At 37.7% G+C, this 22,312-nt stretch overlaps 3 protein-coding genes and 1 non-coding gene across 5 annotated transcripts; 2 read left to right on the top strand and 2 right to left on the bottom strand.

The window, feature by feature from the left end:
- The first annotated feature begins 978 nt into the window (after positions 1 to 978).
- Positions 979 to 5,519, top strand: LOC137935109 (BEL1-like homeodomain protein 11). Of its 2 annotated transcripts, XM_068779769.1 has the most exons (6): positions 979 to 1,642; positions 2,566 to 3,474; positions 4,008 to 4,384; positions 4,476 to 4,536; positions 4,799 to 4,950; positions 5,095 to 5,519. In XM_068779769.1, exons 2-5 carry the CDS (start codon positions 2,737 to 2,739, stop codon positions 4,943 to 4,945), a joined length of 1,323 nt encoding a protein of 440 aa, XP_068635870.1. In that variant the 5' UTR covers positions 979 to 1,642; positions 2,566 to 2,736; the 3' UTR covers positions 4,946 to 4,950; positions 5,095 to 5,519. The 2 variants fall into 2 exon arrangements, with proteins under 2 accessions (XP_068635870.1, XP_068635869.1); XM_068779768.1 differs by having other exon boundaries at positions 979 to 3,474.
- Positions 5,520 to 6,169: 650 nt separating this feature from the next.
- Positions 6,170 to 10,325, bottom strand: LOC137935485 (perakine reductase-like). Its single transcript, XM_068780132.1, has 8 exons — positions 10,272 to 10,325; positions 9,871 to 10,038; positions 9,258 to 9,461; positions 8,893 to 9,065; positions 8,226 to 8,322; positions 7,920 to 8,073; positions 6,699 to 6,870; positions 6,170 to 6,326 (listed from the first exon to the last, which is right to left on the bottom strand). The coding sequence occupies exons 1-8, from the start codon at positions 10,323 to 10,325 to the stop codon at positions 6,170 to 6,172; spliced, it is 1,179 nt and encodes a 392-aa protein (XP_068636233.1).
- Positions 10,326 to 13,492: 3,167 nt separating this feature from the next.
- LOC137934660 (uncharacterized) lies at positions 13,493 to 21,069 on the top strand. Its single transcript, XM_068779113.1, has 13 exons — positions 13,493 to 13,763; positions 13,880 to 13,941; positions 14,703 to 14,768; positions 16,303 to 16,384; positions 16,652 to 16,722; positions 16,819 to 16,920; positions 17,605 to 17,694; positions 17,843 to 17,917; positions 18,020 to 18,052; positions 19,104 to 19,184; positions 20,315 to 20,371; positions 20,589 to 20,695; positions 20,804 to 21,069. The coding sequence occupies exons 1-13, from the start codon at positions 13,709 to 13,711 to the stop codon at positions 20,823 to 20,825; spliced, it is 903 nt and encodes a 300-aa protein (XP_068635214.1). The 5' UTR covers positions 13,493 to 13,708; the 3' UTR covers positions 20,826 to 21,069.
- Positions 19,648 to 19,775, bottom strand: LOC137935580 (U6atac minor spliceosomal RNA). The gene has a single exon (XR_011109281.1). It is a non-coding gene; the product is annotated as a U6atac minor spliceosomal RNA (small nuclear RNA).
- Positions 21,070 to 22,312: the final 1,243 nt, after the last annotated feature.

The raw sequence follows: 22,312 nt of genomic DNA, 5'->3' as shown, positions 1-22,312 counted from the left end.
TGCACCATTTTGCTCTGTGCAGGTTCATAAAATAACTGCCATCATTCCTCCGTCTCTTTTTCTTTCTTTTTCTTGCTTTTGTTTCCTTTTCTGCTCATCAAATACGAAAGAGTTATGTAGCAAGAATTGACAGGAGCAAACCGCGTACCAAACTTATCTATGATTAGCTAAACAAACATGGCGTCAAAGAAGAGGACAATCCTTGGCGTCTTCGCTTATTCATTGAGGTCTCACGTCGAGTTTCACCTGGCACCTGTTGGGTGAACAGCATCAGGTAGACACGTCTCGATCAAGGTCAATGTTGGATTCCGAGGTCCTTGGCCTCTCCGTTGTAAATTGTAATCCGCAGGGTCTCAGCTTCTTCATTCTTCACCCCGTTATCCCTTCTTAGTTTTTACTATCTTTTCCCTCCCATTTCCTCTCCAAAAATAGTCATCTGGACTCGAGATTGCAGAACAAATACTCCACTTGTTGTTGTTGGAGAGGAAGATAAAAAAACGATTAAGGTGAAGAGATAACCGCTAGGAAGAAAAAGGAAAATAAAATCGTCGAGTGATGTGATCTTTCTTTACCGATTAATAATTATCACATAGAATAATCAAGAAGGAAGACCAATAAGGCAATAATACCAGAACCATAAAGGAAAATGTTTGATGGGTCCCGTGAAGGAGGTAAGGAAGAGCAGCTTTTCCTAATTCTGGAAATGATCGTGACAGTTCCATGGGCTCTGCTCCCACCCTATTACATCTCAACGGCAGATGAACAGTCACGATCATGTTCCCTTGCAAGCGGCTGTAGATCCCATGTCCGGTGAAGTGGACCCCCGCAGTCCATCTCAGCCAAAGAGTACTGTAGAAGGAGGACAAAGAACAGTAACAGAGAATACAATGATTAAAAAAGTATCCCACCAATCAGTTTAAAGGAATCTGTAAAGTAGCAGACTAAGAGGCATACTTGGGTTTCTCCCTCTCTCTACAACCTGGTCTCTGCAGTCTGCAACCATGTATCCACTTTTGGATCTCTTTCTCTGTGTCCTTGCTTCTCTCGGCCGAGAAAAGATATTCTCACAAGCAACAGACAAACTGAAACCGGAAAAGATAACCTACTTTTTTCCTGGGATCCAAACCAGCTGATTATTTCAACTTCAGGCCAAAGAACAGAGACTCTGTTGTTTACGCACAAAGCCCGACGAGCAATGAAGGGATTTAAAGAGACGGGAATGTGAATAGGAAAAGCTTTGAGAGACTGTGAGTGTGTTCCAAAGATGGCAGGAGCTAAAGCTGGGAGTTCGATTTCTGTGTTGGGCTTGCTGTCTTTGTATGTGCTGGGTCAGGGAAGTGGGACCGCTTTGGCTGTGCCAACTTTTCTGCTTTCCATTCATCTCCTCTCTACTCTTTGCATGCTTATTGGAAAAACTGCTGGGCTTCTCCATGTCATGTGGCTCTCTGGTCCTTGAGCTCTGACGCTCTGTCTAGTCTCTAAAGGGAGTGCTTCTTTTATCACAGTAAGGAAGGAGAAGCAGCGAATACTAGTTTCTTGAAATGGTCGGGAGCAGTTTAGAGTTTAGAGTTTAGAGTTTTAAGAGTATAGATCAACCAACTAGAGAAAGAAGGCTTTGCTCTTCTGTCTGAGGTCAGCTTATGTGAGTGCTAATCTCTGTGACTGTGTTCCATGTATTCGTTTTAAGTTTTGCTGGGCCTCCTTATTTTCTACTTTCCTTTTCGTTTTGGTGCTCCGTGTCTTAACTTCCTGATAGGGATTTTGCAGTGGCATTAGTTAAACTTTGGCTTTTGTTTTCTTCTTTTTCTCCATGGGGCGTTCCTTGCTTTTTGGCAGATGGGTTCTGCTTCAACTTTGTTCTGTAGCGGCTGCTTTTACTTTTCTTTTATAAAATTTTTACAGAAGGGTGATGTTTCAGTGTTTTCTCTTCTCATGGAATATTTGTTTCAGTTTTGTTTGTATTAGACTGCTTAGGTTTTGGATTTATTCATACCCCTTTAGCAGAGAGCCTTTGTTTCGTTCTCCTCCGTTGGGTTTCCCCCCCCTTGTTTTTTCTTCTCTTTCTTTCAGCGAGTGTTTTATAGATACACAAGTGCAATACTCAGTGTTAAATAGCTTTGAAAGTCTCTCGCATTTCATGTCCTCTGTTTAAATCTATTGCTTCAGGCTTCATGTGTTTTTCGGTACTCTACCTTCATGTCTTACTTCCTCCATTTTTCATGGGAATTTGGCATCATGTGAAGGAAGAGAGCAAACTTGTTTCTGTTCTTCAACAGTGTCAATGTGCTTAATCTGTCCTACTAGTGTTTACTTGTGTTAAACTGAGATTAGAGTTCTTCCTGGTAATATTGAAGCTCTGAACTGTTGGTGGAACTGTACAAGAGTTCAGTTGCTCGCAACTATATCTTCTATGATAGCGTTTCTTGTGGAAAGCACCTGTCTTCATTCATCAATTCAAACCAACAAACTTTGATACATTAGCCCGTTGTGCTGAGATACAGTATATGTCACCTGCTCCCTTATTGTCTCTGGTACTGGGCATCTTATCCAAATTTCACATTTCAGGTCAGGGGGCTTTTTGCTTCGTCAACCATTATTTCATTCAGAATTTAGGGTAAGATGATGGGAAATCTCATGCGATGGTGACCTCATACCCCCAACTTGGGCTGCTGTAGTTTTGCAAGGTCCATTCAAGGCATCGACATCAAGCATTTGGCTCTACCCATTATCTCGGCCATGGTTACTGGTTCTTCTAGCTTTGATGGTCATGGTTATCCCTATCAATGGGATGGAAGAAGCAGCAGCAATTTCGTTCAATTAAACAGTGTCCTACCTAGTTTACAGTCCCTTCAGGAGCAGATGTGTAGGTCCATTGATCTTGTTCATTCTGAAAAACCCGAGGATACTAGCATCTATAGGCAGAGACATTTACTAAATCTTCAAAACCCAAAAGAGAGAACTCCTCAGCATAACTTTGGTCTCTCACAAGGACTGTCTCTGACTCTCAGGTGTCATGTCCCGTCGGAGGATCTTATCTCTTCATTTCACCATAAAGAAAACCTGCATCTGAATCCTTTTGGCTCTCACTACTCTGTTGATAGACAAGAGGCAAGAGAAGTTCATCCTTCATTTTGTGGAGGCAGTGCTGTAAACAGTGGTTACTCTGCTATGTCACAAGCCCATTATGGATCAACTTCTAATGAACTAGATAATTTTACTTCCACAATTCGAAATTCGAGATATCTAAAGCCAGCTCAGGATTTACTGGAGGAAGTCGTTTGTGTCACCAAGGGGGTTGAGTTCCATTCAGACCAGCAACTGGGAAAGGATGGGGGGCTGTCAACAAGTGGTTCCAAAGAGGGGAAATCTATGAATTATCAGAACTGGGAAATTGCTTCTAATAGCGAAGCTTCATCTGCTGACAAGCATGACTTAAGGATCAAAATGAGCAAACTCACTGATCTCTTAAATGAGGTACGAACTCTAATTGCCCTCTATTTGTTAGTATGAATATTAGTCCTGTTGAGTAGCTAAGTTTTATCAATAAGTTTGCATCATAAAAAGTATATTGAGCTTGTGTGATTCCTTGCTAATCCTTTATGTTATTCTCTTACTCATGTAAAGTAATTGGCTCTGAACTGTATGCTTGGATGTGTAAGTGATATTTGTATTACTCATGTTAGCAATCCCGGTCAACTTACAACTGATCTAAGTGGTGCAACACAAATATGTCTTTAAGTGGTTATGGTGATTACCAAGTTTGATGTTGGGAAGAACAAGGATGCTGTATAGATTGCAGAAACCCAGAAAGATATTAATTTTGTAAATACTAAAGTAGTTTCATGGCAGCTGTTCCTGTTCTTTTTCAATAACTAGAATCTGCTGGACATATGATTCTATAAGTGGAACAACCTGGCCATTCAAAAGAAAGAAAAAAAAAAACTTAGAATAAGATGTAATAAATGATCATGTTGTTGTTCATCATAGCAGATTTTCTTTATGTTCAGCTCGACAGCCGATATGAACGGTATTGCCATCATTTGGAGGAAGTTATATCATCATTTGAAGTGGTGGCACTCTCTGGCACAGCTATGTCTTACACAGCTCTTGCCCGCCAAGCTATGTATAGACATTTCTCAACTCTGAGGAACACTATCAAAGCTCAAATACGTCTTGCCAAAAAGAGTCTCTTAGAAGATCTACCAAGAATTCGAGGTGGACTTTCTCAACTTAGCTTGCTTGATCAAAGTACTCGACAAAGGAATTCAACGCTTCAGCAATTGGGTTTGTCTCAAACTCCACAAACATGGAGACCATTAAGAGGTCTGCCTGAAAAGTCTGTCATTATCCTCCGTGCATGGCTTTTTGAACACTTTCTCCATCCGTATGTGCTTTTGTCTTCAATGGTAAAATTCAGCTTCATCTTTCTAGCCGTTATCCTGGCAACATAAATATGCGTTCTCATGCTATTGCAGTTATCCTAATGACTCTGAGAAGCTTATGCTAGCATCACAGACTAGTCTAACTCGAAACCAGGTAATCCAAGCACAATTACTTTGGTGGGTTATGGTTAGCCAGATACAGTGCTCCTCAAGTACTCTGCAATATCAGTAGTGTTACTGGAGGAGTGGTTTTTGATAACCCAAACCTCAAGTTTATCAGCATTTTTCATCTATTTCTAGGTTGCCAGACACTAACCTTGCCATTGATACTTCACATGGAGAGGAAATAAATGCTGGTTCTTGTGTTTATAATTGGCAAATTTGCGTTTAATGGGAATTGGTCATGACACTTTTAGGTTTCAAATTGGTTTATTAATGCACGGGTCCGGCTGTGGAAGCCTATGATAGAAGAGATGTACAGAGAGGAGTTTACGGAGGCCTCCAGTGAACCAGATCTGTCACCTGAAACTCAAACATGGCATGGAAATGTAAAAGTTGATTGAAAAGGGTAAGTGTTTGTTTGCCCTGCTCCTTGTCTCCTCACAAGCAATTAAGAATGCCTTATTGTCTTAGCTTCCTTTATGCCATATTTGTAAGCAATTTATTCAACTTTTGTATAACCAGTATGTTTTTTCTTTCATGTGATATCTAGCTGTAGCCTTGAAGTTCTTAAAGGGAAGGGCATGGTAGCGGTGGCAAGGTGAACAGCCTGATTGTTAAGGGACTCAGCAAGACACCATTTTACGAAAATTCAGATTCTCTGACTTCCTGATTGTCTTTATGCAATTAAAAAGAACAAACAAAACAATCTGCAGTATTTTCGAAGCTCGTATCACTTCTGTCCCCTCCTGCCATTGATGAAAAGATAACAGATTCTCCACTTATATGCTCTTCCGGAATCAGATATCTGCTTTTTTATACTCTTTTGCGGTCAGATGTAATATGGCCTGATTGAGTTGAGAAGGAAGACAAAGGGAAAAACAGTCGGATGTTCTACTTTCCCAAAAACTATCATCAGCTTGCTACAAATTGGATGAAAAACGTCACCCACTTTAACTCGTTCACAACGCAGGGGACTCATTGGCATTTGGGAATATGTGGGAAGCCCGCAATTTCAACTATCAAAAATCCAAAATCAAATCAGGGTAAATGTGCTGAATTGTCACGCCGCTATATCCGATTAGGAAGCAACCTTAAAGTTTCGGCGTGCCGCTTATCTTACTTTGGGTGAAAAGTAAGTTGGTCGTGTCGTTGGCGTGCCCCTCGCTGGTCACTTGGGCATGCGAGCCTGGGTTGCAGCAGCGGCCTGTGCGTGCCCATGCACCCTAGCTGTTGTAGCTTTGGCTGTTTCGTGCCAGGTTTGCATTTTGGGCCCTGTGAAGGTGTTGTTGATGCCAAATGGTCTTCTTGAGGGATTGGGGTTATCGTACCAGTTTGCGTTGGTCTTTCTGATGGTAACCCCAATGTGCCCATATTTGGCCCAGTTATGCATGTATCCATCCATGAGACTTCCGTGTCATGCTCCCATAAGCTGCAACCTCTTCTTCTAATTGCCATAATTCAACATTTGTCTGCCTTCCATTTCACCAAATACTCCTTATAATCGAATTTCCTGAAACGAGGAATCGGCCAGAGCACGCATCGGAAAGCGCCCAACTGTTGCAAGACAAAGTCTATTGAGGCCATGTCCGGTTCTGAGAAAAACTCCGAAATGGTTATTGCGTTAGCTACAATCCCGGCTGAAAAGGAAGGCCATAAATGGAAGTCGTGAGAGGAGAAGAATCTGTAAAGAAGAGGACGCTCGAGAAAAGTCCGGCACGGAACAGAAGAACGAGCAGACGACTTTGGACTCTGGACTGGTCACTCTGTGATACGTTTGCAAGAAGAAGCAGATGAATCGTGCACCAGGGACGTACGTAACCGAACTCCGATTTCTTGTAACGTGGAACAAGCAAGAGCACTCATGCATGAAGGAAACCGCACACCGGTAGGTTGACAGATGACATCTGTTAAATCCATTTTCGGTTTCCAAAACAAACCTGTCATGGTTGTTGCGTAACTACGATCCAGGCAGCAAAGAGAGGAGCAGTGGAGAAGAACCAAGTTCTTTTAAAAAGGAATTAACCTTAATGACATGTGAGTTTTCGAGACGAGACAAGAATAAATGCATTCATGCGAGCACAGACTCAACATTTTGAGTTTCTTATTCATTATGGTCACATCTCACTTGCATTTAAACCTTGAGTTTGTCCAATTTTTGCCGGTGTATTTGCAAACCTCCATGAGTGTGCCAATATATAGGTATAAGTTGAAGAACCTGCAACCTCGTTGACAGGCACAGCATCAGAAATTTCCTTCAAGTCATCTTCAGTAAGTTTCACCTTCAAGGTGCCAATGTTATCATCCAGGTTCTTCACCTTGGTTGTCCCTATGGGGTTCAAACAGTGTATTAGAATAGTCCACATTTAGATTTATAAATCACAGGAAAAGAACAATGCAGATAAAATTCCAACATTAGGCTCACGTACAGGATGGTTCATAAATAAGACAATATGTTGTTTGCATATAACAGAATAAGTAGAAATACACTTTCCTTTGAAGCCAAGCATTAATAATCACATGGTAGAAAATCATTTAATATGTATATGTGGATTGAGCCCTCAGTTTAACGATCACATGGAGAGGTTCTTGTGTTTAAGTCTCACCAAGATTAGGTATAATGTGCAATGAAAGTTGATTTAATACGAAAAACCATTTGGTGCAAAACATGTGAAATATTATCTCAGTTGTCCGATCATGATCAATGACTATCTCAACTGTCTGATCAACGGATATCTCCAGACGGCTGAGATAGTCGTTTCTCATGTTTCATACCAAATGGTTTTTCGTATTGGATCAGCCGTGATGTTCAATATGTGTAACTAATTACCATTTGAACAAAGGTATGTGTAATATGTTATAAGTGTCTGGTTTCAATTCAAATCATAAAAATGACAAAAATCATCATCTACGATACTTGTTCTAGCAGCAGAGGCTGGTCTAAGATTCAGGTTCACAAGGTTTGGTTTACTAATTGAGTTATATTATGGAAGAACAACATAATAAAGTGAAGTCTATCCACATTCGTAAGGGGAAATTTTCAATATTTTGGGTCCATAAGTTTTTCATCATAAATTAGTAAGATTGAATCAGAATAGCCAAAAAAAAAAAAATCCTTCATTTTACATAACTAACAATCAATTTGGCAAAAAAATAGTAGTACATTTATACAAGGAAATTATCTTGCATTTGAAACTAAATCCTTTTATCTTTAATATCTTGGTAATTGGTCCTTCGAACGTTAGAAGTTTTTTTTTTTTTTTTGTTGTTGTTGTAGTTTCTATCTAAAAATAGAAGAGCAGTGATGATGAAACAACAATAAATATCAACTAGAAATATTTAAACATTACAGAAATAAAATTTATGACGACAGAGTACCTGGTATAGGCACTACATCACTCCCTTGATAAAGAACCCATGCTAGAGCTAGTTGAGCCGGAGTACATAGGTGCTTTTGGGCCAACTTTTCTATTCTCTCATAAAATACCTTGTTTTTCTCCAAATTCTCTCCTGTGAACCTAGGATGTGATGACTGACACAAACAACATTATGTTACTTAGTTCACGTTGTTGAACATGATCAATTAACTAATATTGCTTTTATGCAACCTTATAACATGAAGAATGTTTTAAAATATGGAAAGATGATACATATTTGAACATTTCAATCCATCGAAGGCTATACCAAGAATGTATTTGCAGGCACACTTTCCACCACTGCCTTTCCAGCGAAAAAACCTCTACCAAGAGGGCTGTAAGTAACCACTCCAATGCCAAGTTCCCTGAAAACCAAGAGTTGCTATTGGATCATATTCTTCTCTACCAAATAGAAGAGCCTGAGGTTCCTTGAAGAGTTCAAGAATAATGCAAGGAGAAAGGGAAAAGAAATGAAAAAGGCAGAGCCTCCATCATGAAAACATCTAAATAGCTATGAGAATTCTTGACAAGATTAAGGCCTAACAAGAACAGCAACAGAACAAAAACAGAAGTTTAATTATACATTCTAAGATAATCACAATAGTGAGCACACTAGATTGTGGTTTTGTCCTGGTATAACTCATGTGACAGCTCGAAAAAAGAAATATATGGGTTGAACAGCACATCTATTTGTATCGATAGTAGGCATAAAGAGAGGAAATATGAAGCATGTGCCACAACATGTAACCCCAGGGAATGTGGCTTTTATACAGCTACCCTGTCATCTACTGCAAAGCATAACTTAAAATTCGCCATTGAAACTAGGAAAGATTTGGCAAAAAGGAAAAAAGAGAAAACAGAAAAGAATAAAACAGCAGGATAAAGAATCTTGATCGACATACAATCCTGAAGTTGCAGACTTCACATTGACAAACCTGCATAATGGGACTATCTGTTCTTCAATATCACGAGACCAAAGTGACCATTCCATTTGGACTGCTGTAATGGGGTGCACAGCATGTGCTCGCCTTACTGTGTCTGGACTGGCCTCAGACAGACCAATGTACTTCACCTTCCCTTCTTCAACTAATTTCTTGAACTCCCCCATCTATTTTCACGTGTCCCAACTCCAAATAATTAATAGATCCATACGGATTTAAAATCACAAGCAAATCGCATTTTAAAACGAATAACAAGTAGAAGCCTTCTTATTTGTATAGAAATCTGCAGATTGTTTTATCACAGAGATCCACATTCACATAAACGAAAGGAAAATTGAGCAACGAAGAAAAACCCTTACAGTATCCTCAATTGGTACTGATGTGTCTATCCTATGCGAGTAATAGAGATCGATATAATCCACATCAAGGCGCTTAAGGCTAGCTTCACAACAAGCACGTACATAGTCAGGAGAGCCCTTGACGATCATTTCACCAGGTGAATACTTAAAAAGACCAAACTTGGTAGCAAGTTGGACTTTTTCTCTGGGTAACTGCTGCAACGCCTGCAGTTCAAATTGACAGAAAATAAGTTTTCTATTGCTCTAATAAATACTGCAGAAATAAAAACCACAACGCATTAAGTTGGTTGTTAGCCACTCACTTCTCTTATCTCCACTTTATCTCATACCATTAATTTTCCTTTATGGGCATTAAAGTAACAAATTGAATTAAGGGAGATTTCTTGATGTTGTTTTATCTTTCGATCAAAAGTTCTTCAACTACATTTTCTTGTTTATATTCAACAAAATGTAAGAAGAATCAAGGAAAGCATGCGGAAGCAATAATCTTGTCAAATATGATGAACCAACAGAGCAAGCAAGGTGCAGCAGGCCCTGGAACTATTCGATATTCGATACAGCGACAGAAAAGCAAACAAATATTTGAAATTTGAGAAATACGCCAAACTTTTACCTTCCCAACTAAAATTTCATTGGCACCGGATCCATACGAATCTGCTGTATCGAGAAAAGTAATCCCTCTATGAAAAACATCTTTTACAAGCGCGATTGCAGCATCTTCGGAGAGAGGATCATTATACGTTCCGGTGAGCCCAGCGCATCCGAAACCCAACCTGGAGACCTGGATTGAAAGGAATACCCGGCGAAGAAACAAATGAGAAACGAAGGCACCGATCTTACTAACAAAATTTCTCTTCTCAAATCTCAAATACATTACGCAGTGAGATCTCCGGAAATTAAAAATCAGACTTTCTGGAAGCTGTTTGCCGACTTGGTTCAGTCATTCTCAGATTTGTAAATTTTACGGCTACATTCATTAAGAAAAAAAGAGAAAAGCGAGAAGAGAGCAAAGACCTCTAATCCCTGGCTTCCTAGTTTCACTGTTGGAATTTGAGAGCGCGTCTCCATGCTCGACGGCGAAGATCTGAAGAAGAAAGACGCTGAACTGGAATGGTCACCCACGTTAATCAGTAGACTCTGAACTCCGTTATTTGACTCATTAATGTCAAAAGTGCCACACGTGGTTGGTTAGGGTTGTCTGTTTATCGCACAAAAAGGTCACAATGTGTCAGCTTTGTTCGTACGGAGAGATATGGCGACCGGAGAAAGTGACAAATCTTTGTCGGATAAATCTGATCGACCGTTTGCAACTTGCATGCAATGTTAGAAATTTATCGGGGTTTTTTTTTATTATTATTTTTTTATTTTTTTAAAGTTTTTAATTACTAGTCTATCATAATTTAGTAAATTAAATATTTTTTTAAGACATAGCCTAAATATTCAATTAAAACTCAAGTAGGTTAGCAATGTGTATAATTCATAACAATCTTATGGGGGTTGATGTTGATCCAACGCTTAATAAAGAGTATGATCTAGAGCTTATGGAACAAGAGATAGATCGATGATAAACTATGCTTAACTATAAATTTAACTAAATAATATCATAAAAAAAAGATTAGTGGAAATAGCTAAAAGAATGTAACATGATGAGATGTAACAATTTTTTTTTACTTAAACGTTATGTCACTGTACAAACATGAGACGTCTTCTTAAAAAAAAAAATTATGTGAAATTTTAACTACATATTGTGCCATTACAAAATAACCATGTTATAACCTTTTGGCCTTTTCCCCTCTTTAGTGTTTTTCTTTCCTTTGTAAGCTCGAGGTTGGTTAGTGGTCAAGAGAAAACCAATCTCAAGTTATGTGTCTCATGTCAAAATCTAAAATATCATAGATATAACTAATCTAAAATATCACGAATATCTAAAATATCATGGATATAACTAATGAAATGTTTTGGGTGTAACATTACATAATATTATTTTTATATAAGAAGTGATATATCTTGCTTATTGTTAAGAGACACCCACATGTGTAGAGGTGGTATGACTTGTAAATAAGGATAACTTCTATAGAGATAACATAAAGTTGTAGTTATACAAGTTGGTGTATGTCATCTTATGTATTTTTTCTTTTGAAGCTTGTAGCCCTAAGGGTATGTTATTCATTGTAAACACCTTCACACAACTATAAATATAGCCTCAAGGCATGAGGTTGAGCATTTAAGCATCTTCCTCTTGGTTCAAATTCGCTCGTACACCTCTCTCTCTTTTCATCTTACTTATCTCCCTTTGTTTCTCCCCTCCTCTCTCCCAATAACTAGAATTCCTCTATTCTCTCCTTCCCTTGAGATCTCTTGTGTTTATATCTTGTCCCTAAAAATTAACTCTTATAAAAATTTGAGGCGTCTCGCATTGTGGTGCGTGATATATCAGTGAGAATCTCACCTATGACCAATGTTACTAAACCCTATAGTCATCCATTTTGGTGAGGTTATTGGGTTACTGATTATTCAATTTTGACCATTTTGTTTTTAATAGAGGCAAGGGATAAGTATGTGTGTGTGTGTGTGCAGGGTGGGCATAAGGTCGAGTTTTGATGGAAACCAGACATGGCTTGACTCGAAAACCCAAGGATGAGTTTTAGATTTCACACCACAAGTCTGGGATGGGGCGGAGAAAAAACCCTAGTGGGTTTTGGGTCAAGAACGAATTTCCCCAGACTCGATCCAACTCGTTTGCAACTTGTACCAAACTGAACCCATGGGGTTTTACACCCGTAATGCCCATTAAAAATATATGAATGACATATACTTTTATGATACAATGATGTAATTTTATAAGTTTCTTAGGGATATAAACTTGTTGAATGATTTTTTGGGTATATAGAGATTTTTGTAGTTTTTAAAATTTTTATAATTTTTACAAGTTTATAGAATTTTTAATGGGTCATCTTGTGGGTCAAGACTGGGTAGGGGATTGATCAAGAATGTAGAGTCGAGGCGGGGATGGGGTGGAGACAGGGTTGAAGGATGGGGGAATAGAGAGGGGCCATGGTTAAATCAAAATTAGGCTGATTGAATTGGGTCAAGTTCAATAATCTCTATAAGAAACTTGAAAAAAAATTGTTGAAGGAAAGATTTGAAGTAAATACCAAACACTTTGAATGAAAAATACCATGCCAACTTACCAAACTATTGGACTATGTTAAAAACTAATGAAATAAAAAATATACGATAAATCTAATGGTAGCATCCCTATTGTGTCCAACCCACAGTTGAACCCAGTCTAATCCAATTAGATCAAAATAGGCCATCATTCCCGTTTGATGGCCAGTTCAATTTTAATAATATTAGTTTCTTAATATTAATTTATTAAAATTTTATGGCTATATAATAAAAATAGTTTACCCATGCACTTATAGGTCACAAAGTAAATAATTATGTAACATAGTACATTTTCACTTGTTTCATGAATGTCACTAGAATTGGGTAGGTCATTCGAAGAGTTGTTGGATTCAAATTAATTGTTTATGATTGAAACCATAATGATGTAATATGAAATCATTTTTCCATAAGTTTTTACGCCCAGAGAAATCTTAAGAAAAAGTGACCATCTATAAACTTTTTGTTTGATCAAAATTTTATAGTGTGTGTTAGTTTTTCAGAATGAAATATTTTTGTCATATTGTTCTCATGTGGCATAACAAATAGTCCCTAGGGAAGGGGTCTTTTTAACTCCCCCACAAAAATTTGCAAGAGCAAGTTTTGAGGGTCAAAATTCAGGGAGAACTGGAATTTAAAACTCACTTTTAACCATTTGACCTAAAATAAGGAATTAACTCGGGTTCTTAAAAAAACCAGGTCATGTCATCTAAGTTGGGTTGGTTTCCTATTATATTAGTTAGTGAGTCCTAGACCAACTCGGCTTTTATGGATCATGAACAGCCTCAATAGAGCCGTCCGATCAGGAGATCTCAGGGCTACCTGTCTATGCACCTTCAAAGCTAGGCTTCCTCCGGGATAACTAGTTGACTCTTAAATCTTACTAAATTACTAAAAGAGCCACTATTCTACTCGGACACGTAGCCTTATAATCTGCTTAATCAAAAGTCAAAACCAGCCTCAGCTCACCCCTTAAATAACTTGCCCAATATGCATAATGTAGAAAGCAGGAAAGGTTCCAATTGGTATTTCACAAAATTGGAAAGAGTGAAGGTTTGTAAGCTGGCTCTATCAGGCGACGAAACCAAGGGACCAGGGTAGGAATCTTACGGTGCCTCCGCCTCTCGAATCCACCCTCTGCGTTGAGGAACGCCTCAGCCCTCTCTCTACCTCTTGTCGCTCTCTTGCCGTAACGCTAGATTTGTGGCTCTCTTCTCCTTCGTTCGTAAGATCTAGTGAAATTAAGCGTTAAGTTGTATTGAATCCGTCTCAGGCAGAGAGAAGAGATGGCGATGCAAAGCAGTATGGGACTCTCTAAGATCCTCTTCATTGTCGGCGCAGGTATTTTTTTTTTAGATTATGTAAATATTCCATGCTTATGTTTAAAGTTTGCTGGAACTTTTATGTTGTGCATCGTTTAGTGATGCGGTTTGTATTTTTTCTATTTCTGTGCTTAGGGTACACGGGAACGATCGTTATGAAGAATGGTAAATTATCAGACATATTAAGTGAACTTCAGGTCAGTTTTTTTTTTTTTTTTTTTTTCTGATTTGGTGTATCGAGTATTCGGGAAACGCTGGAGCTAGGACAAAACTTTCTATACTATTTTACAAACATTTGAAGAATCTATGTGTCTGATTATCTGGTAATATTGGTATTTATATGCACACCAACAACGTTGCTCTGGTAATAGTGGTATTTATATGCACACCAACAACGTTGCTCGATGTCTTGGTCCATAATTTTGGCGTGATTATCTTCCTACTTGCACAGTTATTTTGAAAGATGTCTTTGCTAAAAAAAGTTCCTATCGATAATTCTAAACATTAAAGGCCACCCGCGGAGCTCATGATTAGAAACTGAAAGAAGACAGAAGAGAGTGCTGAAAATGACAATGAACTATGCTTTTCAACGGGTAGATAGTAATTGTTTTCTCATATTTATTGATTGCCAGAAAGGGATGAGCTAATGGAATAGGCGTGCATTACAGTTGGGGTGATTTAAGCCCTTCTGTTTGGACTGATCTATTTTCCACTTTTTTTTTTTTTGGGGGGGGGATGCTGGGAACTATGTTTTTGGTCCTCTTGTTTCGTGGACATACTTTTTACCCCAAGCTCTATGATATTTTGCAAATGAGCCTGAAACTACATGAGGGGGTTACTGTGGGTATCTGGGCTATTGTTGTTGTTGCTATGAGATTATTTTTGTATCGTGTAGCCATAGAAAGGTTTAAGCTGCTCACATTAATCACCATTTTCATTTTTCTTTAATTTTGTGTAGGCATTGGTGAAAGGATTGGAGAAATCTGGAGCTTCAACAACCCTGGACTCTGATATTAGTTCTCAGGTAGTTTCCTTTCTTTTTTTTTTTGAAATGTAGTTTCCTTTCTTTCGATTGTTCCTATTTTAACTTAACACCAAATTTTTAGGTTTTTACAACTATCCCTTTATCTCTCTCCATATATGTGCAACATTCAAAGTATTCTTGTGAGAATCTACTTTATGTGTGCATGACTTTATTTCAGGCAGACTCAAATGCTTCTAAAGTGTCACAGTTTTTGTCCAGGTTTTTCTTGTTACTACTTGTGAATTGTAATCACTCTTGTGAGTAAGTGCATGTTTATGAAAGTATAGTTGCAATTTGTAGGACTAAATATTTGCAGCTCTCAAACCTTGTCCTTACATGAATCAGCTTTGAGTTTGGACTGTCAACGTATTCGGATATTATCTAGATCCCATTCTGATTTGTGTCCAAAATCTTGGATATTATCCAAATTACGAGTTTAAACAAAAATCAATCAGAATCATACAAGGGGTTCAATATAATTCTGGAACAGTATCGGAATTGTGAGATTTGAAACGGGTAAATATCAGGATCCAAAATCTCCCATTACGCTCTCAATGTCTTGCTCTCTTTGCCAAAAATCTCTCCTCCCAAAAAAATTCTCTTTTAACCATCTTTGTTCCAGAAAAATTGTCCCTCTTCCTTGAAAAATTGTCCCTCTCCCCTAGAAAATTATCTTCTGCTACCTCTTTTTGTTTCCCGAAAATCTTCCCTCTTAACCTCTGTGACTTCTGTGGATTACTCTCTGAAGACAAGTCTTGCTCTCTCTTGTCCCTCGCTGTCCTTTTCTCTCTGTCATTTTGTTTCTCACCCCTCTCTTTCATACCTTTTTTCTCTCAGTGTATTTCTGTGGAAACCCCTCTTTCTCAAAGGCCTTCTCTCTTGACCCCTCTATTTCTCAATCCCCCTCTTCTTTGTCTTTATCTATCTGCTTCTCTTTCATCTTCTGCCTTTTTTCTTCATTTTTGTATACACTTCTTTTATTTCTCACCAAGCCACCCTGTCTGTCTTTCTCACTATAGATTCTTCCTTTTTGATATGTTCTGAATCATGTTCTCTGTGTTTGACAAAGAGAAGAGTAGTTTTTTTTTTTTTAATGTTTTTCATGTTTTTTCCCTTCTTCTTTTGCTATTTCAGTTGATTTTTCGTCACAGGATTTCAGATTCAGATATTGTCTGAATACAAAAAGTACGACAAAACCGAATTCGGATATATCATTTTTGGTAATTTTTTTATATGGATTTTGGATATCAAATATATGTAAATGGACCAAATCCGGAATTATAATAGCCAAACTGTATCTGGTCCATTTATAGTCGTACTGGAATATTTCATAGATTGATAATGTTAATTTTAGTGGGAAATTCGAAATTATTTTATATTGAACTTAAATCAACTTTCTTTGGTGTTGTCATGCTAATAAGTGTAAAGTAAGGGGATGTTTTATACTACTTTAAGTTAGAGAAGGTAATCCATAACTTCTTGTCTCTTTCTGTGTTAGCAAAGATAATTTTCACCTACTTTGTAATTGTTGCAGGTTCGTCGATTGGCAATGGAGGTTCGTCAGCTAGCTACAGCAAGGCCAATAACTGTTGTCAATGGAGATTCTAGCCAAATAGGTAGTATTTTGTTCTAGGCTTTAGTGTGAGATTACTTCTGAAGTTATGCCTTGTTGCCTCTGGTTTCAAGGAAAGCTCCTAAATCAATTGAGGCTATTCTACATTGACAAATTGAAGTTTTCTTATCACCTGGTTCTTACTTGAATTAATACTGTTATAGCCACAACATATACTAATAACTAAGTCATGTAGTCTTTCTAAAAGATTTTAATGTTGTCTTGATCTTTTTTTTGTTGCTATTATTGATTCATTATTTTGTTTTTAAAGGAAATATAACGTCTCTCATTGTTCCCGCTGCTATTTTTGGGGCACTAGGCTATGGATACATGTGGTGGAAGGTACACTGTTTTCATAGTTACACCAAATATTCATCTCATAAACATGTTTGCTGTTTGCCTGGTGTATAATATATGTTGTGACTGTTTGATGTGTAGGGATTATCTTTTTCTGACCTAATGTATGTAACAAAGCGGAACATGCAGAATGCTGTTGCAAGCATGACAAAACATTTGGAGCAAGTTTCAGCTGCTGTTGATGTGAGTTTCAGCTTCACAAGCTGTCTTGCTACCCTATTTCATATTCTGTTTTATTTCTTATTGTATACCTGTGAGTAATTTTCTTGATATTTTTTTAACATCTATCTGGTTCTTCCTTCAAAACTCCCCTTTTCACTTTTTACTCTCATGTAGCTTTAGTTTGGCTCTTTTTCAATACATATCTTTTCTGCACACTTTCATCATTCTCATAAAACACTGTCCTTTTATCTTATCATATTTGTGTTTCTTTAATTTCTTCCTGTTTTCCTCTATTCGATGTGATTTCTAGGTCTGCCAGTTCATCTGATTAAGGGATCCAATCAGATCCTGTGGAGACGGATAGTGGTCAGCTCTCAGATGAAAAAGTATCACAAAAGAAATATATAACCCAAAAACATGTATTACATCCTTTCAAAGGAAAAAAATATTACATAGTGAAATTTCTTATTCTGTCGTTTGCTATGATATTCTAACTCGATTATTAGCATAAGAAAGAGAAAAAACATTTTTTTCAGAGTGGTCGAAATGGTTACTTGTATTTGTTGTGGCAGAGCATAAAATGACAAAATGTTTTGATTAAGACATTCCTCAGCATTTTGTGGATTCATTTCTATGAAATGTTTGGTTTGTGAACTCATGATTTGCATGTATATTCTTATATATTAACTCCTATTTGATGGTCAGTCTGCAAAGAGGCACTTGACGCAGCGAATTGAGAACCTGGATGGGAAACTCGATGATCAGAGGGAGATGTCAAAGCTGATTAAGGATGAGGTGAATTCTCAATACTTCTTTTTTTCTTCTTCCTTGTTGGAGTTGATAGGGCACCTGATGATGTGTTTATCATTTCTAACTATGTTTTCTCATTCATGTTAAGTACATTCCTGAAGCATGTTTATATTTTTCATTTTATCAAACTCAGGTAACATCAGTTCGTTCTAATCTTTCTCAAATTGGATGTGACTTGGAGTCTCTGCAGAATTTGGTTTTTGGGCTGGTAAGTGTTCATCCTTATGTTTGTTGAGGTAATGTGCTGTAAATTCACTTTTTAGAGTTTGCATCGTTAGGTGGACTTCATCTGAAAATTTTCATGTCACAGGATGACAGGATGGCTACCTTGGAAGACAAGCAGGTAGGTTTTGGAATTAATTTTTTGTTTGGATGAACTATTTTAGAGCAATTACTGGAAAGTTCATTTCACTAAAAAATTCTTGTGCAAGAAAAAGTTGTCCAAAATGATTCTGTTAACTCAAAATGTTGTAAGCTCCAAATAGGAGGTAAACTGTTGCTTTCAGTACTTGAGATGATGGTGTGGCTTTTTCAATAAATTGAGTAAATGTTGAATCAATTGAAAATCTGTTCCTGGGAGAGTTAGTGATGATGCTAAAATCATCTGCAGTTCAGGATGGTGATGTGCTATGTCAGACTTGTATTTTATGTGATTGAATGCTTGCCATACCATGTAATCAACTGTCAGACCTGTTCATGTAGGATATGAGCAAGAGTTAGCTTTTCTTGTAAGGATTGGAATTTCACATTTTATATTTTTATCTGTTTTGCTATTTTCACAGAATCATTGAAGATGAAGGTAAAGTAGACTGATCAATGCATGAAAAAAACCAGAAAGAAGAAAGAGATTATCAAATGCTTATATGATATTATTATTACTACTATGGTTGTTGTTGCTATTATTACTACTTTATTTATTCTAGTTTATTTTAAGCAAATGAAACAAAATTTGGGGGGGGGGGGGTGCTAGAGAATTAGCAGGGGAAGTCGCTTATCTCAGTTCATAGTTCCATTTACAAGGGAAATCAGAAGAGATGTCAGTGATTTCGCGGAAGGCTTGCCATTGGCGCCAGAGGGCTTGCTGCCCTATCAAAAGAGGCTTGCTGTTATTGCTATTACTATTATTATTATTATTATTATTATTATTATTATTGTTAACCTTATTGTATTATTATTATTATGTTGAAAAATTTGCAAATATGGACGCTTCCTTTCTCAAAAATCTTTGTACTTTGTGCTAGTGTAATCTGGTGTTGTCTTTGCGCTTTGCTTTTAACTGTTTTACCTGAGATGGGTACCTTGCTTTTAATTATTTCTTACCTATTACTTTTTATTATTTCACATTTGCATCTCTATTTCCTTCTTACTCAAAGCTCTTGTGGTAATTGTTTTAGGATTTTGCAAATGCGGGTGTCTGGTTTCTCTGCCAGCATGTTGGTGGTGAGAAAGATCCAAAAATGGCTCAGTATCTACAGGTTAGAAGTTTCATCCATCTTATGTTATTGCTCAATAGCTGACAGTCTCTGTAAGATGTTATATCACTCTCTCTTCCAGTAGCAAAACTTCTATTGTGACAGGATCTTCTCGCAGCTTGTTTTGTTTAGATCCAGTACACGATGAACTAGCTTGTTACTTGCTTCTTATGGCTTGACATATTTATACTGCTAATGTGATGGTCTTTAAGTCTTTGTTGTTTGGGGCTCCATTTCTTCTTTTTTATTTTTATTTGATATTTCTTTAGCATTTCGGGAGTCTTTATAATTGAATATGTAGATCTTATCTTGTACTTTTTTTCTTTATCTGGATGTTAGATGTATAGTGATAGGTTAATCACTGTATTAGTGACTTAATTATCTTTATAAATTAAAAAAGGTAGAAGAATTGTCAAAAAAGGGTAGAAGAGTTACAACGAATTAGTAATAATTTTTTTTTTGGAAAAGTCAATTTTGGTAAGATCCACCATAAGGTGGGTAGCCTGAACCATGTGTGTGGTGACAGGTGAGCCCGAAGGCTGTTCCTGTCCATGTCTGGTAAGATACCAACCGGCTCCGCCTGTCTGGGGAGATGACTTAGAAATTTATAGAATTTCATTCCATGATGATTCCTTTTAAACGGGAATCAGAAATAATGTAACATAATAAAAAGCAAAAGCAATTCAGGTTCATTAGTAATATTTTACCTGAAAGTACATAATTTTTAGATTAGAGTCAAAAGTTCAGTAAAGTGTAGAAGAGAATGGCCAAATCTGGAATTTTGTTCTGAAATACCTCGATTATGGGGCTACCTGATAATCCAAATATCGGATTTAAAAGTATCCAAATCAATTACCACTTATGGCCTTGTCCTCCATGTTTCATTAAGCTGTAACCCTCATGTCATCAGTCTTTCTTTTGACTTGCTGGATTTTCAGATATGGAAAATGTGTTAACAATTGGGTCATTGTTTTCTTCATAATTTATGCTAAAATGGAGTGCGCTGTTTCTTAATGTGTTGCTCTTGGACATATTAAGCAACAAAGCTTTCGTCATAGACTACTAATGGCAGCTTTACCACTCTCTCTAAGCAGCTGACTGTTTTTCTCCCAATTTGTTACTGTTGAATGCAGAATGCACCAAAACCCAGGCACAGTTTTCTGGGTGCTTCGGAGGGGGGGAGTTTGAAGGTAAAGACTCGTTGTTTAATTATCAATTTATTGCTGGCAATCTTAATTCCTTCGGCTTGGCCCCATATGGACTATATTCAGTTCACTTTGGCAAGAACGAAAGCTTTATGTTGTTTTCAAGTTTGTATGAGTTGAGTATTTTGCTCCAAACTTGCTGATATAGGAAGAAATAAGAGGGGAGGTAACTGAGCCACAAAAATATTTATTTGTGATGTAGGGACTGAAGCATATAGAAAAAGTCTTGCAATTGGGAAATGTCGGTGAAATTGCTGAAAACGATTCTGTTGGGATGGATAAAACTCTGAAAAGTAGAACTGTGATCAGGTTTATACTGGGAACCTTAATTAATTTTGGTCATATTGCTTTTGGGAGGTAGACTTGTATTAATCCCGATTGTTCTTAACCTTTTTGTGTTGCTTTGTTGTTTTGCAGGACGGTTTCCATCAAATATTGATTTCGGTGTTGTAAATAAAGAATGTTTTGGGACTTCCGTGGGGAGAAGGCCCAGCAGTCATATTCTATACAAGATTTTTTGCAGTATCAAAAATAGTTTTGCCGTTGCAATGGGAAAATAATGGCGAGGTTGTATTGTGTTTTGTCCGCCTCCAAAATTGTTTTATTCCTTGCACGGTTGTCTGTAGTTTGGTTACCAAAATGGATGAGATTAATCCTACTTCACAGAAGTTCTTTTTATTCAACTCCCGCTCACGGTGTACATTGTAATCGTCTAACCAATACAATCCGAAAAGACTAATACAATCCGAAAAGATTAGTTAAATTTTTATACTAAATATGCGAATGTACAAACCTGTTTAAGAGGTTAGACCCACCCTGCCAAATGTAAGTGCAAAGTTTCTACAACGAGAGGCTATAACCCGAAAAGATTACCCGATTATGGTTCGGAAAATCAACCTAACATACAGGGATTTGTGTATTTTATTAAAATTACAGTTTGAGAATTACTCTACTGCAATGAACACAATTTTTTCTACCTCTTTTTTATTTTTTTTATTTTATCACAAGCGGCGGTTATTATTAGGCTTGCAAGCCTAATGTCCGCGGTCTCCCATGTAGAAGACCACCAGCTTTCTCGTTTCCCATGGATGGCCTCCCCGTCTCTGTCACCACCAGCTTCAGGTCTAACCTGATTGCTGAGAAATTCGAGTATTGATGGAAGACGGAAGTTGAGCTGCAGCAATAGACGCCGCCATCCTCCGGCGAGAGAGGATGAGGGGGAACAAATCTGATGGATTCATTAGGTTTTCGTTTCAGGTGTTCAGACTTCGAATGATACCGTTTAGGAGATGAAAGAGACTAAAATCTGTGAGATGAACGAATTACGCAGACCTCATGCGGTTTCCCATTTCAGGTTTTCGTCAATGGTTTGAAAGCATTCGATTCCATATTCTTACATCTGCAAAAGAATAATGACACTGTACAGGGATTCGTTTCCTTAGGATCCTCCGCCCTCACTCTGTTTGGTGCGTAGCGGTAGCAAACTCCTCAATGACTCCCTTCCACGCTAAATTTTCACAACCCCGTTTGGTTCCCTTTGCTGCCGGCGAGAAAAACAATGACCTCCGTCGCATGCAGCTATGGCAGCTTCTTGTCCCCTTGCTGCACTACCAAACAGCTGCATTTCCAATTTGTTACATACCCACGATAACCCCTCCAGAGGTGGCGATTTTCTATTCCGTTTTCTTGTCCCTTTTACTGGTTCAGACAAGCATATTCTGGATTTTTGTAGCCTCTTCGTCTTCTTCGGTCCTCCAAAAGAATGTCTTTCTTATCTTTCTTCTTCCTTCCTACTCCTTTTTGGAAGACATGTCTCGGAATGTAACAGTGGGCGCTTCACATGGGCTTGAACTGATTGGCTGGTAAGATAAAAACGTTTGCGTTTTTGTCTTAAGGGATACCGAAATCATCGTCGGCGTTTGTCTC

The sequence above is a fragment of the Aristolochia californica genome, unplaced genomic scaffold, assembly GCF_029961685.1.
Source record: "Aristolochia californica isolate CCGP_79_NKW_82.1479 unplaced genomic scaffold, dmAriCali1.0.hap1 SCAF_6, whole genome shotgun sequence".
Classification (NCBI taxonomy): domain Eukaryota; kingdom Viridiplantae; phylum Streptophyta; class Magnoliopsida; order Piperales; family Aristolochiaceae; genus Aristolochia; species Aristolochia californica.
Note: the sequence above shows the minus strand (reverse complement) of the source record. Positions and strands in the feature narration are given on the sequence as shown.

What these genes read in the sequence shown, in the direction of transcription:
- LOC137935109 (XM_068779769.1), top strand. Translation starts at nt 2,737, where the DNA reads ATGGTTACTGGTTCTTCTAGCTTTGATGGTCATGGTTATCCCTATCAA. An exon ending in TCACTGATCTCTTAAATGAG is followed by an intron (nt 3,475 to 4,007) that starts GTACGAACTCTA and finishes CTTTATGTTCAG; the next exon opens with CTCGACAGCCGATATGAACG. An exon ending in TTTGAACACTTTCTCCATCC is followed by an intron (nt 4,385 to 4,475) that starts GTATGTGCTTTT and finishes ATGCTATTGCAG; the next exon opens with TTATCCTAATGACTCTGAGA.
- LOC137935485 (XM_068780132.1), bottom strand. Translation starts at nt 10,325, where the DNA reads ATGGAGACGCGCTCTCAAATTCCAACAGTGAAACTAGGAAGCCAGGGA. An exon ending in ATGAAATTTTAGTTGGGAAG is followed by an intron (nt 9,462 to 9,870) that starts GTAAAAGTTTGG and finishes TTTGAACTGCAG; the next exon opens with GCGTTGCAGCAGTTACCCAG. An exon ending in CAGTACCAATTGAGGATACT is followed by an intron (nt 9,066 to 9,257) that starts GTAAGGGTTTTT and finishes ACGTGAAAATAG; the next exon opens with ATGGGGGAGTTCAAGAAATT.
- LOC137934660 (XM_068779113.1), top strand. Translation starts at nt 13,709, where the DNA reads ATGGCGATGCAAAGCAGTATGGGACTCTCTAAGATCCTCTTCATTGTC. An exon ending in TGGAGATTCTAGCCAAATAG is followed by an intron (nt 16,385 to 16,651) that starts GTAGTATTTTGT and finishes TTGTTTTTAAAG; the next exon opens with GAAATATAACGTCTCTCATT. An exon ending in ATGGATACATGTGGTGGAAG is followed by an intron (nt 16,723 to 16,818) that starts GTACACTGTTTT and finishes TTTGATGTGTAG; the next exon opens with GGATTATCTTTTTCTGACCT.